The sequence below is a fragment of the Solanum verrucosum genome, unplaced genomic scaffold (assembly GCF_900185275.1).
Source record: "Solanum verrucosum unplaced genomic scaffold, falcon-dt-bn FXZP01000074.1, whole genome shotgun sequence".
Classification (NCBI taxonomy): Eukaryota; Viridiplantae; Streptophyta; class Magnoliopsida; order Solanales; family Solanaceae; genus Solanum; species Solanum verrucosum.
In genome coordinates, this window is record NW_026020200.1 from 226,066 (window position 1) to 245,930 (window position 19,865).

A 19,865-nucleotide genomic window follows, 5' to 3' on the forward strand; every position below is an offset into this window, starting at 1 on the left:
GATCAACTATCAAGTGATTGTCAAAAAAACATATTCGATTTAGATCAATAACTCAACACATAAAGAAAATATGTGATTTTCCTTCAAAGAGAGATATTTTAACAATAATATATGAAGACAATGGGGCATGGATAACTCAACTAAGAGGAGGACACATCAAAGGAGACTGAACAAAACATATTTCATTAATGTTCTTCTCCTTATATATAATCTTCAAAAGAAGGATGAAATAGATATTTTTCAAGTTCGTTCAAGTGACAATTTAACAAATATATGCACCAAGGCATTACAAACTTAAAAAAGTTCATATACAAGATTGGAATGCGTCATCTTCAAGTTATTAAGTGATGTATTCATCATGAGGAGTAAATACATGCTACACTCTTTTTTCCTTGACCAGATTTTATCCCATTGGTTTTCTTGGTATAGGTTTTTAATCAGGTAGCAAACAAAGCATATCACAACACCTTTTCTTTCACTAAAATTTTCTTTTTACATAGGACATCCAAGGGGGAGTGTTGTAAAATGGATGTCAACATACATATATTTTGTGGTAACATATATGTACACACAATACATTTTGTGTAAGATTGATATACACACAACATACTATGTGTTGTAACCTAGCCATCCATATAATATACTTGGTTCCCAAGTATTTACATGGAAAGTAGGTATCCATGTATTATACTTGGTGCCCAAGTATGTGTATATATATATATATATATATATATATATATGTATGTATGTATGTATATATAGCCCTCTTCTTGTAATATAACATAAGGCAAGAGTAAGTGAAAAGAAAAACATTCAATTAAAAAGAAAAACTACTACTACTACTACTACTACTTTGTGTCTCTCTCTCCTTTTCTTCATCTCATTTTATTTTACTACACATGTTTCATTTTATAACAATAAAATATTAATGAATCACATAATTAAATGAAAATACTCATGTCGTATTTTTAACAAGGGCTGCTAAAATACACTAATTGCATTTTCTACTATGCACCAAACAGCAAGACAACAATATCAGAGAAACAACTAGTAATATCAGAGGACAGATTGAGCTATTGATTACATACTCTTCAGTTTGGAAGCTTTAACCTAACTCAGATCTTTCCAATTGCCAAGGTAAAGGAAATCAATTTAGGGTTGATATCATCTATCAAGTTGAAACAATTTGGTGGTGAAGTATTGGGAAGCTGAACGTATTGGCTACATAATTGGTGACACTCCATATGCCAAAATATTGAAGAATTTTGCTATGAATGTGTGGAGATTTATATAAAAACCCCAATTTTTATACATGATGATGATTACTTTATTTTTCAATTTGAATCGATTGAAGATTACGACATAGTTATGCAACCAGGGTCATACACATTCTTCAACATATCGTTAATACTGCAAAACTAAGTTAGAGATTTTGAATTTGATACTGAATGTATCACAACTATTCCCCTATGGGTTACCTTCCCAATGGGATATTGGTCAGGAGAAGCACCGAGGAAGATGTGTAGTGCTATAGGAAAACCATTGTACAATGATTGCTTTATTGCTTTGATGCATAGAATATCCTATGCTAGAATTTTTGTGGAAACAAATGTATCACAACCCTATTGGACTCCATTTATATTGTATCCCCTTCAGGTACATTTCAGCAGGCTATAGAGTATGACTGGTATCCAAAATTTTGTGTTGAATGTATGAAGTTTGGGTACACTGGAGAAGGGTGTGTTCTCCCAAATGAACATTCAAGTGTACATGGTAAACCCAGTAATATATGATTCTTAAGAACTAGCTTATCGAACCAAAGGATTCATAGTTTACCAATATCCAATTCCACTTTTAACTATAATAATTACAAGTGTTTAAAAAGTGTTTGAAATGTGTATTTAACTAACAATTGCAATAGCTAAATTTACCAATGTAACTAGTAATGATTCCATTTCACTTTGGAGGTTCGTGAATGATTTGGGAAATTTCCTGGCTACAACTTTAACAAGAATTCATACAAAGTATTTTCCACTTTAAGAATCTGAATGGTAATCAAATTGCTGATTTACGAGGTTAATATTACGATTCTGGTCTTTCGGGCCTCTAATCACCTATCATAATGGACAATATAACTACATTGTTGAGTAGGAATATATTGAACCAATTGTGGAACATTAAGCTTTCTTCTTGTTTTACAATCAAGCATGATAAACTAGATATATCCCTATCCTTGAAACAATTGACTCTAAGTTTCCAAAAAAAAAAAACGATCATGTTTCTTGTACTCCACGTTTTATCTTTTTATTTCTCTCCAAAATTTAAGAAAAGGCAATATTTGTATTCTAATTGTGATCAAATACTAAAAAAGTAAAATCAAGAACACACGAATAACTTGATGATAACTAATCTTATCTAAACTTTCATACTACACAATCATTCATAGCCACAACCGTAGAGAGAAAAGGATTTAGCAACTCATAATTTGATTCTCAATGTTTGAATCCTCTATAATCATTCAAGAAATTAAGAGATGAAAAAGTCTAGTAAAGAAACATTGAAATTGAAGATGAAAGTCATCCAAGTTGTGTCCTCCAAGTATTTGAAAAAACAATTAAAATAATAAAATATTAGTTTATTTATAGATTAGAGAGATGCGTGAAAATTTCTCACTCCAAATTCCCGATGCGGCAAGAAAGCAGAACTGTCTTGTCTGCATTATAGCCTACTCCGCAACACACTCCATGACACTGAATGCATATAGAGTTCACATGTCCATTTTATTGAGAGGTGAAATCTTCTTCAAAAGTTCTGTGACATGAAGTGGATATAGAGCAGGGTAACTTTTGCTCCGAGCTTCCTTTTTTGCTTTCCTTGTATCTTGTCCACTCAATTTCAAGCCTCAACTTGTAACGACCCTCAAATGAAGTAAGGTAAACTAGAGCCGCACATGAGTTTTATGCATTAATAACTTGTTAAAATAATGAAGAATAGCCTTTTAGTCAGTTTTGAAGAGTTTGAAAGTGAAACGTCAAGGGACGACCAAGACGTTCAGAAACTAGTCTTTTACGTGTTGGTGTGTTCTAATATGTTGTTCATGTTTTTATGTGTTATTTGGAGACTAAAATCAGTGAAGGTGACCCTAGTGTCTTAATAAATACTTTTAGGGTCAAAACGTTCGGGTACGACTCCCCGGGACCACCCTAAGGGTCCCCGAGGAGGACCCTAACCCTTGGCCAAACAAGCTGCCAAGGCAACTTGAAGTTGCTCATGGAGGGAGCATGTCCGCATCGCGGACAAGCTCCACCAAGGGCCAAAAGTTTGGTCCGCGTCACGGACATGTCACAGACTCTACTGTCTCAAAATTTAATTTATGAAACTTGTGGCAACACCGCTGCGTTGTGAACTTGTTTTCCGACGAAATCTGTGAAAATAAAACTCAAGTTTGATTTGTTTAAAAGGTCCAACTAAGTGAGGGGTAGTTTGGGTACTTTGGGAAATTATTATAAACGGTTATTCTACCAATTTTAGGGTATTTTTAGTTGGTTAAATCCCCAAAACCTAGAATTAGACCCCATTCTTCAAATTGACCCTTCCCTGTCAAAATAGATTGTCTCAACAGCCCCATTGAAGACCTTGATGAAGCTCAAGCTAGAAGATGGGTTTTCAACTGATTTCTTCTTCAATTTCATGAGTCTTCAATAATTAAGGTATGGTAACTCTTGATTCTTGAATAACCTCTCATTCAAGGAGTTCTGTCAAAGATTTTCAAAAGTGATTCAAAGACCAAAATTCCCAATTTTCAATCTAAACATGGGCCCTTTGTCAAACGATTTTCTAAATCATTCTATTGATTTTTTAATGTGGAATTAAGTTTTTTAAGAAAATTTTCAAAGGAATTTTTGAAGAACTCATAATCCCCAAATTCTTGAAAATTGGCCTATGATATGGGTCTTTGTGAATATGATCTATATTGGTGAAATTATGTTTAGATTAGATTGTATTGATGTTTCCTATGATTATCTATACTTATTCATGTTGAATAATTGGTATATTGATGAGCGGAGAATTATAGCCTTATGGGTAAAGTTATGGGTTGATCCCTTTGTTTAAATAATTGTACTTAGATTATGTATATGTTATTGAATTACATTGTCGATTCCTATTGTTATCTGTGTCAATTGATTTTGAATTGTTGAGGATTGATCCATGGTGATCATGGCTTGGAGAATTGGTAAGTTGACCTAACTTCTAGTCTATAGTATGAGAATTGATGTTGCGTGGTTTGATCCACTTATGGTGGCGGTGTTTACTTCTTGATTATCTATGCATGTTGAGATCATGTCCTTGAAGGCAATAGATGTGAAGCGAATTGATGATTATGATGCATATGTTTATGAAGTTGTGCTATGAAGGTTATGTATGAAATCCTCAATGCTAACATGATGTTTAAAGTGTGTTGATGAAGAGGATTATAATGTGAATAATAATGTTAGGGATAAGGTGTGGTCTACATGATGGATTATGTTATGTTATACTATGGACGGACCCCTACCTATATGACCCCTATATGAATGTGTGATCATATACATGTTAGGAGTACCTATTCATTATTGAATGTGTCCTTGTCTCCTATGATGAAGTGTGGGTGTGTGGTCTAGAATCACTAAAGGCTTTATATGTAAATTGCTCATGATTTGGGGAAATTGTGAATGTGTTGTGATCCCTTGAGGGGAAGTGCACTCAATATCAATGTTTTTGGTATTATGTCACTATGAAGACCAATATGCACACACACACTCTACATGTATAGCTATGAATATGATGTGTTATGGTGTTAATTGAAAGGTTAACTCTTATATGCACCCTTACATCTTATTATGCATGCAAAGTGTATGATTAGCAAGGTATGAATTTGTGTTGTATAAGGGTGTTTATGTGAAATGATTTCTCACATATGTACACACACATGAATGAATGAATAAAGTTATGATAATCTAGTGAAAGTGATTGTCTTGAAAGGTTTCCTCAATTGTACTCTAAACTAGACTATGTTATGAATATGGTATGACTATGTGAAAGGTCATTCTCACATAATGTAGGTTCTATGATGAAAGGTCATTCTCATCTTAGAAACCGTTGAGCTATATGATATGAGGGATTAAGTCCCTAAAGCCTATTTTATGAACTAAAGTTAAATAAAGGCCTAAAGATGTTTAAAAAGGGAGTTGGAGCTTAGCACCGAGTGAACATGAGAAATGAGAGTGGGGGATTCATGTTTCGCATCTCCGGCTTCCCACAAGAGAACCTTCACGTTTAGCAAGTCCGGGTTCCCAACATAGATGTTGTCTCATTTGTGGAAAACTCCACGCTTAGTAAATCAAGGTTTTCTAGTAGCAATCTCCTTGTTCCATAACTACGTGCCCCCATAGGTATAAGCTTAGTGGATCCACTAGACAACTATTATGTATGTAGGTCCTACTTGGCAAGTGGTACCCTTTCTTTTCGGTGTGGGAGTAGAACACCGAATTCCATGTAGCTCACATGGACTAAGTTGGTTATGGCAATGTCTCCCGAAAGTTATGAAATGAATTAAGATAAGAATTTGAAATCTAGTCATGATTTCTTGAAGAGTTACTTAGTGTAGGTAGGACTATGGACCCTACTTATTCATTGCACAAGTGGACTCTACGGGATGGTATGATTAGTCTCTTTATGTAATGAAGACTATGGTCTATGTATGTTAATATGAAAGCATGTTAAGGTTGACTTCACTTATGTCAAGACATGAAGTATGATTATGCATGTGAATTACACTTATGACTTCTTAATGGGTTTGCTTAGTATATGTGGGGCTATGGCACTCCATGTGTACATTGCACAAATGAGCTTGTGAAGGGGTTGTGAGGGTGGTTTACCTATGATGTTAACTAAATGGGTTATGACTAATGATGTAGTAAATGAATGAGTCCTTATATGATGTTATGTAATATGTTGGTCTTATGTTTAATGATTAAATGAAGATGTTATGACTTGTTGAATATGATGTGCCTAGTCTATGGTGGCTTCCTAGGAACACTTGGTGGGAGTAGTGTTATGGGATGCTACTTGCACATTGCACTAGTGTGACTTGGGGGTTGTCTTAGGTGATGGTTCCTATGTGAAGACTATGTCTTATGGTGTTCTTATGACTCTATGAATATATGTGGTTGGATTGATGAAGGTTATATGTAAGTTCACCCTTGGTAACCTTAAGGTGATACATTGCACCAAATATTCCCTAAGGGTTGCTTGAGGAAATGAGTTAAGATAAAGAGGAAGGTAATGTATTGTATGCATTGAATGCGCCTAAAATGTTTTAAGTGCCTCTATGTGCTATTATGAATGGTTTCCATGTGTATGATGATGTATGTGGTTTATATTGTTCCTATTGTGCTAAATTTTCTTGAAGTTTCTCTATAAAGGCATGATGCATGGTTTCCAATTAAATGTCCCTTTTAAAAGCATGTTTATGCATGGTTATCATACTTAGTGCATTCTTGTACAAACACCATTCTTCTTCATCTTTTTACACCAAGTGTAGGTGGTGGTGGCTAAAGGGACTTTTCTAGAAGTGAGGATCTTGACTTACTACTCCCAAGTTCGGGTGTGTCCTTAAAGATTCAAGGACCTTTATGTTAAAGAGTTTCCTTAAGTTCTATGTACTAGATAGTAGTTTCTTTTGTATTGTAAGGGTTGTGTCCTTCTTGTGTTGTAGTTGTGCTTTAAGATGGCTACCATGAGACGTAGTACTTCGATTTTGTATTAAAGGTTTAATTGAGGTGACTGTTTAAGTCTTGTGTTATATTATGAAAAAGTTTTAAATTTTCTGCTATTTTTGTATGATAAATTCTATGACGAGTGCTACGGGCTTGTATAAGACTTTTGAGAGGTCGAATACACTGGTAACGGCTAGCGGTTTCTCTCGGGTCGTTACAAACTTGGTATCAGAGCATATGCTTATGAATATGGTGTTAGGATTCAACGTCCCATGAACCACGTCTAGTAGAGTCTTGTACATCGGTGTGAGTCTCGTCAGATCTATGAGAGAGAGGCTATAGGGCGATAGAAGTTTCACTTTCTTCATTACTCTTGTGTCGTGCCATAGAGCTTAACTCCATATGATCTCTCTCTTATTTTCCCTTGTCCGGTGGTCTTCTAGATGTGATTACTTGGACGGGTGATGTTGCAAGGATCGAGGGAAGAAAAGGTGAGTTTTAATGTTTATTATTATGTGGTGATTATATGAGTATACATGTAGGTAGATTTGGAAATCGTATTGTGATGCCAATCATGGCTATGTGTGACCTATGAGGTTGGGAGCATTACATTGAAAATGTTGTATGGTGGTATAGTTCTCATATGATAAGAGTCGTTATGGTAAGAATGAAATCCTTTTTAAGCTGATGAGTAGCTTTATGGTGATGGGTAATGATAGTAGAAAGTCATGGTGTAGATTTAAGGTGTTTTGAAGGAATGTGGTAACTAGTGTGAGTTGAAAGTTGCTTTTTTCTTATGAGTGATGCTTCATGGTTGTCCTTGTATGAATCAGAGTTCTTGTGTAGGCTTGCCCTAAGAGTGGAAAAAAGGGCTTTGTTCCATGAGTTGGGATAATGTTTTGCTCTAAGGTTAACTTGGAGAGTTGCATGTACCCCTTAGTTCATGGGAAGGACAGAGAATATATGTTGACCAACTCTAAAGAGGATAGTTGTCTTGTAAGGTTGATGTTAAGTATGGTCATTCAAAGAGGGTGTTTAGATAATACCTAGGCATGGTTGAGCGGAAAGTTACACCAAAGGTGATGATAAGGGTATGATGTGATAAAGAGTTGATTAAGCTCACCCCAAGTGGGGGATAATGTGCCTAGATGGTAAGGTTTAGAGTGCCCTTAATATTTCTACATTGAATTTCCTTGAGTTCTCCATGTTGAGAATCACTTTGGGTAATAGATATGAAGTGGAGTGGTATAGATACTCATATTTTTGGATTCTTGAAATCCTCACCTAAGGGAGTATAATGAAGATTTAGTGGAGAATGGTTCCTACCTTAAAGAAGAAGGAGGTAATGATTAAAGGAGTTTTCACAACTTGATCCCAAGAGGGGGACATTGTGCTTAATTGGTAAGTGATAGTTCTCTTGGTTACTTTAATGTGCTCTTAGATGGGTTTACCCTAAGTCGGGGATGATGAGTGAGTAGTAAGTTTGTTGATATCATTATCTTTTCCTTCTATTCTTATTCAAGCTTGAGACCAAGGAGTTCCTAGTAGCTTGTTCATGTTTTGGAGTCTTGCATATGATTATGAGTTGCATGATCTCCGTATGTTATGCATGTCCTAGAAGAGTTCTGAGAGTTAGACTACTGAGTTAGTTTTGAGATTTTTGGAAAGTGAGAATACTTTACGTTTGAAAGAAAACTTTTTCTAGTTCTTTGGGTTTTATAATTTGAAGCTTGAATTTGATAAATTGAAGTAAAATCCAAAGTGGGTTTACTCTTAATTTCTTATTCTCAAGTTACCCATGGCTGCTTTCAAGGAAGTTATACTTTATTTACTTTTTCTAGTTCATTGGGATTTGAGTACATTAGGGCAGTCAACTGACCCACTTCTCTTCAAGTAATTTAATGGATGATAAGTGAGGGATCACATTAGTTGACAATGTTGAAACATAACTCATCATCTCTTGCAAGATCATATCGAACCTTTCCACTTTGTCAATAATCTTGGCTATAAAGTCCTTGGTCGAAGTGCTTGCCGAATTAGTCAAGTCATGATGTGATGCATACTTGTCATCTTTACATTCATTTTCGTCCCAACTTTCATCACTACTTTTGGTCTAACCTTGATTCCGGCAAGCCTTGGATAGCTTAACTGAAAACCCTCTGATTTGTCACCTCTTGAGTGAAACTTCTTATTATACATCTTCTGAGACAACATTTCCATGACCCACCTCAATTGCATTCACTGAATTCACACTACTTACTATGACATGCTTAGATAAAATATTGAGTTGAGCCATCAATTTAGAAATACTTTTATCACACTCTCAATTGTTCTCCTATTGCTCCTTAAACATTCCCAAATGTGGGAATGGCACATGATCCTCATTGGTGTACCAAGCTTGATTAATTTTCATCAATTTAATAAGCAATCTTGATACCACCAAAAATGGTTGGCTTACTATACCGCCTTGAATGAGATGGTCAGCCAACCCTTTATTTACCGCATCAAAACTCTGAGAGAAGTATTGCAACAATAGCTTTTCCAGAAAACCATGGTTTGGGTATCGTAGAGACAGCCTTTTAAAACATAGCCAAGCTTCATGTACGTGTTCTCCATTTACTCTTTTGAAATTTTGAATTTCATCCCTCAATTTCTTCATCTTAGAAGGAGGAAAGAATGTCTCGAGGAATGCCTCAATCAATTCTTCACATGAGGTGATAAAATTGGTTGGCAACTCGATCAACCACCTAGTAGCCTCATAAAATTCGGTGGCAACTCGATCAACCACCTAGTAGACTCACCCATCAAGGAAAAAAGGAACAACTTCTACCGCATTAACATTTGTGAAATAACCTCAACAACGAAAGGTCAACACACATTAACAAACTTACAAAGGTGGTCATTAGGATCTTCATGCTCAAAACCACCAAATAATCCTCTCATTTTGATCAGCTGCAACATTAGTTTTGTTACATTGAAGGTAGAATTCTTAGGAACACGGGGTAACTGAATTTCTTCAATCTTCTTAGAATTCATGTCATCCATATTTCTAACATCATTATCTATCACGACCCAAGGGTACCCCTTAGATTTAACATGGCGTATAGAACCCCGAAGGACTCCATACAAGCCACTTAGCTCTCATAACATAAGAAATAGAACAATAAGAGTAAAATAGTAGTCCAAGTCCAAATAATTTTATGAAAGAAAAGCGGAAGTCTAATACACTTGTCTCATCATAGCCATCTAATAAAATAGAATGAAATTGGGCCTAGCCCATACATCATGTCCAAAAGAGAAAATACATGAAAAAAGGTGAAACAATAAAACTCTGTCCTCAAAGCATGAGGACTTACCAAAGCTTAGATATATCTCAAAGCAACCTCTCGCCACGAAATCCTGAAGCCTGACTATCTGACCCTACATTTGGGGAAATGTAGGCAAGAGTATGCGCTAGTACAAAACATTGTACCAAGTATGATAGCCATGCATAAAACATTTAAATCATGATAAAAGAGACATTCATTTCATGACATGCAATTGACCAAGTTAAACATGATAGAAGAGACTTATAAAACATAAGTCATAAATCATGGTCTTTAAAACCTTTGAACTCATATGTGATACTTCTTGAAGTAACCTTAGTTCATTATTACTTGTGGGGAATTAGCCTTAACCGACATGTAAGACCATGTTAGCTATTAACATGGAATCTGGTGTCTACCCCACACCGAAAAGAGGTGTCTTAGTTGCAAAGGCAAGACCATAAACTTCTAGCTATTGTGGATTCACTAACTAATGTCTATCTAAGACAACATCATATAGTGCCACATAGTTATGGGATAAGGATATTTCTACTAGAAACCCGACCTCTACTAGAGGAAGAACTTCCATCTCTTGAGATTGCTTCTAGAAACTTGGCCTCTACTAACGGGAGAGTTTCCATCTCATCATGATTATCCACTCGGTGCTAAGCATAAATCCCACGGAATAGTCATTTCTTACTTGACTTTATTAATCATGGAAAGGTGCCCTTGGACAACCAAACCAAGCTAGTTCATTATGATAGCTTTTACTCTTTGATTCAATTAGGTGAGAAAGCCTTTCAACTTAAGAATCTTTTCTATGTGAGAAAACCTTTCACGTCATGCTAGTATGTGTTTAGTGAGAATATCCTTTCACAACACAACATCGTCATTGGTACCTTACTATCAAAGCACCCTTAAAACATTTGCATAAATTTCATAAAACAATGCATAAGTCCATAATTTACCTCTTGAGGTTCAAAACCTACTTTCAATCACCAATTCTTAGAAAAAATTGGTTGGATATGGATTTCATCATAAACATGTAAAGCTTGCAATACATGCTTAATTTCATAAAACTCTTCTTTGAAGATCAAAATCCCACATCATATGATTCATAACTCGGAAACATGGGGGATTACATGGATTCATGGGGAAATCATCATAAAATCATCATATTTCATCAATTCATGCATAAGAGATCATAATTCAAACCCATGATAATTGAAGAAAACCCTTACTCAATTGGGGAATTCTACCTTTAGAAATAGAGGAATTTGGGAACTCGATGAATGGAAGGAATCCATGGTTGAAAACTATCGTACCTTGAATCCAAAACCTAGCCTTCAATGGAGGAATTGAGACCTTGTCTTAAAACCCTAGGTGAATCTTTCTTCTTCTTTTTTTTCAAGTTTCTAGAGAGAGAATTATTTGAGAGCTCTGCTTTTTGATGAGTTTAGAGAGAATGATTTCTATTGGGAAATTTAGGGGTAAAAGTCATATATAAAGGTCCTAAACATAGGCAAAATGACATAGTATAGGAACTCATTAAATAGGAAAAGACCCAACTGCCCCTAAAAATAACTAACAGGTGACCATTCACGGACCCCAGTCGATGGACCATGGTCTGACCTACGACCTATCCTGGTAGACAGTCGTTTATGGTTAGAAAGGTCATCTTTGGGGCCTTGAACCATGGACCATGGTCTGACCTATGGTCTGTTGGTCAGGCCATGGACCTGGACCCTCAGACCTTACTTAGGTAGTCCAACCAAGGACCACACTTACTGTCCGTGGTCCATTCCACGGGCCGTGGGTGGCCAACGTGGTTTGGCACCTGTAATATCTAGAAAGTTGGGGTTTGGTCAATTTGAATACAGGGTGTTACAATATTTTCCCATTGGGACCATTCAACCTCGAATGATATTTAAACTGGTTCTTAAAAGAGTAGGAGAGGAACTGACAACCCAACCTACGAATGCAATGCAAACAACCAAGGAAGAACTAACGACTCCAAGCTAGGACGTTCTCAAAACATCATAAGAGGGGTGAAACTAACTATATCAGCCCATCATGCATGCAATGCACATAAATAGGGAGGAAACATAAACTCCAAGCACAATATACTCAAATGCATTATAAGGAAGTAGGAACTTCATCTAGCAAACCCAATATGAATGAATTTTCAAAATTTATCATGTTCAAGGAGGGACTACCTTCCCCAAGCTAAAAGCATGTTCAACACAATCTCATGGAACTCATATACAATTCACTCTCAAAAAGCATATCTAAAGCATGTTCATCAATTCATCTCATCAAGTTTATAGGCAACTCATACCCAATGCACAACAACATGAGGAAATTTAAGCATGTAAACTCATTTTCTTTCAAAACACAAGTTATCTTGAATATGCATCATATAAGGGAATCATGGAAGCACATAAAAACACATGACTAAAAAAAAAAGAACAAACCAAGATGAACTCATTACCTCAAGCTAGAATAGGAGTAGAAGGAAAGAGATGAGGATATCGGGACATCATATCAGCCTCAGCCTCCCAAGTAGCACCCTCAACTAACTGATTCCTCCACAATACCTTCACAAAAGTTATTTCCTTATTTCTCAACTTCTTGACTTGTCAGTCCAAAATCTCAACTGGAACTTCCTCATAAGAAAGACTCTCATCAACTCCCAACCCCTCACGATAACTCTCCAACAATCTCTTTGGTATACTGATTTTACTAATTACGTGGTGTATCGATTAATGCTGGAAGAACTGAACTTCTTCCAGCGAAAGATGTTCTTGTTCAATGTTAAGAAGTACTTTTGGGATTAACCATATTTATTCAGAGAGTGTGCAGACCATATCATTAGAAGATGTGTTCCGAAGAAAGAAGCCATCGAAATTCTACATGTTTGTCACCCTTCACAAAGATGCTCATGAGTTTGTTAAGAAATGCACTCAATGTCAGAAACAAGGTGGAGTGTCCAAAAGACACGAGTTGCCTCTCACACTCATTTTAGAAGTTGAGCTATTTGATGTTTGTGGAATAGATTTTGTGGGCCCATTTGTGATTTCATTTGGTAATAAGTACATTTTGGTAGCAGTAGATTATGTTTCTAAATGGGTGGAGGTTTTTGCACTACCGAACAATGGAGGGAGAAGTGTTGTTCAATTCCTAAAACATTGCATCTTTGCTAGATTTGGTACTCCTCAGGCTATTATTACTGATGGGGGATCCCATTTTTGCAACAATTTTTTTGCATCCGCATTGAGCAAGTATGGAGTGAAACACAGAGTAGCAACTTCATACCATCCCTAATCTAGTGAATGCAAATAGGACTGATTGGTCTCGAAAGCTTAATGATGCTCTATGGGCGTATTGCACCTCATACAAAACACCAATTGGTATGTCTCTGTATCAGCTAGTCTTCGTAAAATCTTGCCATTTACCGATTGAATTGGAACACAAAGCATTATGGACATTGAAAGCTCTAAATTTGGATTGGGCAAAGACTTCAAAAGAGAAAGTAGATCAACTAAATGAGTTGGACGAATTCAGGTTCTGGGCTTATGAAAGTTCAGCTCTTTACAAGGAAAAGTTGAATATATGGCATGATTCTAGAATCCTTAAGAGGGAGTTCAGAGTAGGAGATTGGGTGTTACTATATAATTCTCAACTCAGACTCTTTCCAGGAAAGCTCAAATCGAAATGGTCAGGTTCATTTAGAGTAACACGGGTGTTCACAAATGGTCCCATTGAAGTGGAAGGTAAATAGGGACCTACATTTAAAGTGAACGAGCAACGTTTGAAGTTGTACTTTGGCGAATGCAAAGAGATTTCTCTGATTGAGGTGGTGTATCTAGAAGATTCTTGAGAGCATTTCCACATCGTGCCATGATGTTAAATAAGGCACTTTTTGGGAGGCAACCCAAGTGTTAGTATTTCAAATAATGTGCGTTGATTGTGTAGGTGCAAGCAATTGTGCGAGGTGAATACACCATTGACAGATTGCCGAATCTGTTCGACGAGCCCGACGTAGTCCATTTTCTGGACTTTGAAAGTAGGGCTGCTATACTGGAACATTAGGCGGGAAGTTTTCATCACTCGGTGACTCGCCGAAGTGATTGGGCGACCCGACTTTCTCTGCCTTCCTGCCCCAGCTCTAATAGCTTGACACAATGGATCATTTGGCAAGGTTATAAGTCATTTATGCGAAGCGCCGACCTATTTGGTGAGTTCCTTCAATTCCACCTTTTCGCCTACTTTCAGTACATGGTGCATACTGGAAATAATGGCGATATCCAGAATATTGGGCGAATCGCCTAGCGGTTCAACGACTATTACATTTTTTTGCCAAACAGGCACCTAGTGAAGATTCCTTGTCACCTTGCTCTGCGTGTTTACATACCAGTTGTTTATATTTATTTTTCATTCTTGGGTATTGTCTGATCTCTACTCACATTGGGGACAATGTTGAATGCTTTTGGTGAGGGTGTATGTTTGGTCAGTGAGTTCCATGCTCGTTCAAAAAAGTTATTTATTTGAGTATTGGTTATGATCAATACTCATGACTTGAATAGTGCTCTTATGGGTAGGTCGGACCATATGTAAAGTAACTTTCTCTCGAACAATTACCTTTTCTATGTCAAATTTTCTCGAACTTCGATACTAACCGGAAGATGCCCAACCCTTGGTCCTCATCAAATCCACTCTCTCGAACTGGATACAAAGGAGATCCCATGTTTCACTCTCTTGAGCTGAAATCATGGTGACCCACTACTAAGGATGCTAATATTTCTACTTTGGCTCTGCACCTCTCTCTCGAGCAAGCACACAACATTAATCTTGTTAACTAACCATGCAACTCAACTTCAAAACGCATCAGCAACTCAGACCCACTTCAAATTAATGCCATTATTTGCAATTCAACGACACCCACTTAGTAAAACTCAACAATTGGCTTCATAGTCAAAACCCAAGAAGAGGGTTTTAGCCACTCATAACAAAAATAAGAAAATCAACATCTACCATGTATTCTACAGCTCGGTAATTTGAAATTCAAAAGTTAGGAATTACCAAAATCATCTCTATTACAAAATATCAACCAAGAATCTTGCTAAAACACCGTTGAAAACCACAATGGTAATGTTTTTGCTCTCAATTTTCTATCCCTCCCATTTCTAAATGTCGTTTTCTCTCTAGGAAAAACTAATTTAAACAAGACTGATGTATCACTGTTTAAGACCACTCGGCGAGGTAAGTCGGGTGTTGCCGACAGATCGACGACTCATCGATTGTTCTTTATCTTGCCTATATTTTTCACTTCTTCTTGGTGTGGCTACTGTAACTTTAGGCTATCCAGAATGGGATCACCAAATAACTCCGCGATTCGCCCTTTTTCCTTCTATCTCGCCCATCAACACTTGTTTGAATCTTCTTCTGCATTTTTGGCGACCTGGTTGTCCTTCACCGAATAGATCGGCGACACGCCGAATTGAACTGATGCTCATCGAAATCACCCCCATTTTAGCTCCAGCATTCTGAAACTTTAGGCGGTATCCTGGCCATTTGGCGATTCATCGAATGTCACCGGCAATCATCAGGTCTTTATGTCTTCGTTCCTTTAGCTTGCTTTGTTCCTTTCTGCATATTAGTGTCCATGCATCATTCATAAATCCAAATACCTAAAAATCAGATCTTTTACATCATTCATTAGCACAAAACATGCATTTGAGGACACTAAATCTATTAAAATAAATCCCTAAATGAGTCCAAAGCGTGGACTCATCAACACTGCCAACTTAAACTTTTGCTTGTCCTCAAGTACAACTCAAGTTCAGCAGTTCAAAAGGGATGTCTCAAATAGTGCTACACAAGACTCAATCATGAATGCACACAAAAAGACTCAACTTACTCATGCAAGGATCAATTGTGCACTCAAAGATTCAAGTTGTGACTCACCACTATCAAAGATTCTCAAGTTTGCAATACTTGCTGCAAATGCAAGTTCAAGCTCAACAAAGGTACTCAATTGCCCTCACACAAATAATGATTCCATATTCACACACAATGGTTCACAATTTAAAGCTCCAGAATCAAATGCAACACTCACACTCACAAAGATGAACACAATGCATGACTTCACCCATAGGTTTTCCCGTATTTTCCAATCAACCCTTGTTTCAGCTCACTAAAAATCAAAAAGGTCTTTTCAAGGCTTGTAACAGGGCTGAGTGCAAAGGTATGGTCATTTAGGCTCAATGGTTGTAATCCTCATGACATGTGGTGTGAACAACACTTTCTTTCCTTTTCTTCATCATTCTCATTTGTGCTCAAAAGTCACCCCGTTATTCATCTTCCATGGATTGCTTGGACACCTCATTTTCTTTGCACTTTCACAACTTTATTCCACAACTTTTTCATTCTTTTTTTCTTTTTCATTCTTTTTTTTCTTTCTCGTCTTTTTTTATATGGAGGGGTTCTATTTTTCTTAAAACCATGGGTCAAAGGGGACTTTCTTGCACTTCTTGATTTACCTTTTCTTTTCACGACACCCCTAACTTAGGGTTTTGGCCTAAGTTGGCTATTCACACAAACCACAAATCATAAGGATTATGGATAATGGGTCAAGAAAGGCCACAATTTCATCAAGTTTCTTCCAAGAAATAGCTAAGGCTCAAAGGGTGTTCAAACGGGGTTGACACACTCACAAGGTAGACCACAAAAGTGGTATAATGTCAAATTGTTTCACACTCTTCAAAGTTTCCTAAGATCATATCAAGAGATTGCATTACTTAGTCAACCGGACCAACGGGGCAAATTCTAGGTGTCATCACACATGGTTCACGGTAAGCTCATCACACAAGGCATAGACACCAATATCAAACAAGACTCCACACTTTCGCTAGTGTGCAATGTTCATCACAAGAGACTCAATTCAATACTTGGCTAGTCACAATGAGATGCAAAAAGTTCACATATTGTCTATGCAACTTCATTTGGCCTCATCGTAGCCGAACATTCACTTTTGTTTGATTATGAGCACTATTTAAGTCATCGGTATTAATCAAGACCGATACTCAAATTTGCACGAGAATAACCATAGTCAAACACAAACAAGAGAGGTGGCACAAAGATGAGGGGGTTCACTGACTAATTGCCACCCCCACCCCCACCCCCACAAAAAGCATTCAACATTGTCCTCAATGTAGGTAGAGAGTGGGCATTACCGCAAATAAAACAAAATAAGAATAATAAAGATAGACTAATAAGAAATGATAACATTTTTGTATGTAAACAAGTAGAACAGGGTAATAAGGAATCTTCACGAAGTGCCCAATTGGCGAGAGAGTGAACCAATCGCTGGATGCTTCGACGATGCGCCCATTGTTCTTCAGATCGCCCTTAGTTCTAGTGGGATGCACTCTCAGAGAAGGGAAGATCGACGAACATGTAGGAGGTCGCCAAACAGTTCGACGACTCTTAGAATGGACTCAGAATATCGCCAGATGATCCTTGAGGAACGTTATCAACGTCGAAGGAAAAAGGGCGACGAAAGTCGGGTCACCTAAGCACATCGGCGACTCAACGAATGGTGAAGGTATTCTGCCGAATATTCCAGAGTCTCAGCCCTATTTTTTAGTCCATAAGGCGGACCAAATTGTGCTCGCCGAATAGATTAGGCTACTCGCCAGTAGCACTTTTGTCTCGCACATGATCCAGCTTCTGCAAAATCAACACACATTATTTAAAAACACTAACACTTGGGCTACCTCCCAAGAAGCACTTTATTTAACGTCATGGCATGACATGGAAATACTCTTAGCCATCTTCTAGGTACACCACCTCAATCAAAGAGATATCCTGGCATTCTCCAAAATATAACTTCAAGCGTTGCCCATTCACCTTAAATGCAGGTCCTTCTCGACTCTCAAATTCTATGGTACCATTTGTGAATACTCGTGTCACTTTAAATGGTTCTGACCATTTGGGCTTGATCTTTCTAGGAAAGAGTCTAAGTTGGGAGTTGTATAGTAACACCCAATCTCCCACCTTGAACTCTCTCTTAAGTATTTTAGCATCATGCCACTTCTTCATTTTTTCCTTGTAGAGAGCTGAACTTTTGTAAGCTTTAAACCTAAATTCGTCCAACTCATTTAAGTACTCTACTCTCTCTTTTGAAGTGTTTGTCCAGTCCAAATTCAGAGCTTTCAATGCCCACATTGCTTTGTGTTCTAATTCAATCGGTAGATGGCAAGACTTTCCAAAAACTAGCTGATACAGAGACATACCGATTGGAGTTTTGTATGCGGTGAGATACGCTCATAGTTTGTCATCAAGCTTTTGAGACCAATCAGTCCTATTAGCATTCACTGTCTTAGCCAAGATGCTCTTGATCTCCTGGTTTGACATTTCAACTTGACCACTTGTTTTGGGATGATATGGAGTTGCTACTTTGTGTTTCACCCCATACTTAATCAATGCAGTTGAGAACTATTTATTGCAAAAGAGGGATCCACATTCACTAATGATAGCTCGAGGAGTACCAAATCTAGCAAAGATGTAGCGTTTAAGAAATTGAACCACACTTTTCCCTTTATTGTTTGGAAGGGCAACAGCTTCCACCCATTTAGAAACATAATCTACTGCCACCAAGATATACTTATTACCAAAGGACCTCACAAATGGGCCCATGAAGTCGATTCCCCAAACATCAAATAACTCAACTTATAAAATGGGAGTAAGGGGTAACTCGTGTCTTTTCGACACTCCACCTTGCTTCTGATATTGAGCGCATTTCTTCACAAATTCATGCACATCATTGTAGAGGGATGGCTAGTAATATTCACTTTGGAGAACTTTAGCGGTTGTACGCACACCACTATGATGGGCCCCGACCGGTGAAGCATGACAAGCATGGAGAATTTATACCGCTTCTTCTTCCGGAATACACCTTCTAATGATATGATCTACACACTTTCAAAACAAGTATGGTTCATACCAAAAGTACTTTTTAACGTAGAACATGAACCTCTTTTGTTGGTAGAAGTTCAACTTGTCCAGAATTAATCCACATACTATGTAATAGGTGAAATTTGCATATCCGGGAGTTTATTTGAGAGTTATCACAAACACTTATTCATCGGGGAAGGAATCGTCTATGTCAACCTCAGGCTCGTCATTCTCCTTGCCCTCTAACCTTGATAAGTGGTCAGCCACCTGATTTTCACAACCTCTTCTATCTTTGACCTCAAAGTCAACTTCTTGCAATATAGCACCCATCTTATCAACCTCGGTTTTGCATCCTTCTTTGCCATTAGGTAACATAGTGCAACATGATCAGTGTGAACAATTACTTTAGTGCCTAACAACTATGCCCGGAATTTCTCAAATGCATACACTACCGCAAGCAACTCTTGTTTAGTAACGGTATAGTAATGCTGAGCAGTGTTTAGAGTCTTTGGGTGAAAAAGTTTGTTGCGTTTTTGCCCCAGCACAACACCCAATGCCGTTCTACTTGCATCACATATTACTTCAAAATATTCAGACCAATCAGGACTAATAATGACCGGGGTGGATACTAATTTCTCTTTCAAGCACCGGAAAGCCACCATACAAGCATCATAAAATTGGAATTTCACCTCTTTTTCTAAGAGTTTGCATAAAGGATGTGCAATCTTTGAGATGTCTTTGATGAACCTCCGGTAGAAACCGGCATGACCTAAGAAACTATGAACCCCCTTTACCGAAATTAGTGGTGTTAATTTCTCAATCACTTCAATTTTTGCTTGATCAA

At 37.3% G+C, this 19,865-nt stretch overlaps 1 protein-coding gene across 1 annotated transcript; it reads right to left on the minus strand.

Annotated features, from left to right (window-relative positions):
• Positions 1-17,890: 17,890 nt before the first annotated feature.
• Positions 17,891-18,358, minus strand: LOC125830021 (uncharacterized). The gene has a single exon (XM_049509240.1). The coding sequence runs from the start codon at positions 18,356-18,358 to the stop codon at positions 17,891-17,893; it is 468 nt and encodes a 155-aa protein (XP_049365197.1).
• Between the last annotated feature and the right edge of the window lie 1,507 nt (positions 18,359-19,865).

Bases quoted from the DNA above. Each gene is read 5' to 3' on its own strand.
- LOC125830021 (XM_049509240.1), bottom strand. From the start codon at position 18,358: ATGTCTCTGTATCAGCTAGTTTTTGGAAAGTCTTGCCATCTACCGATT.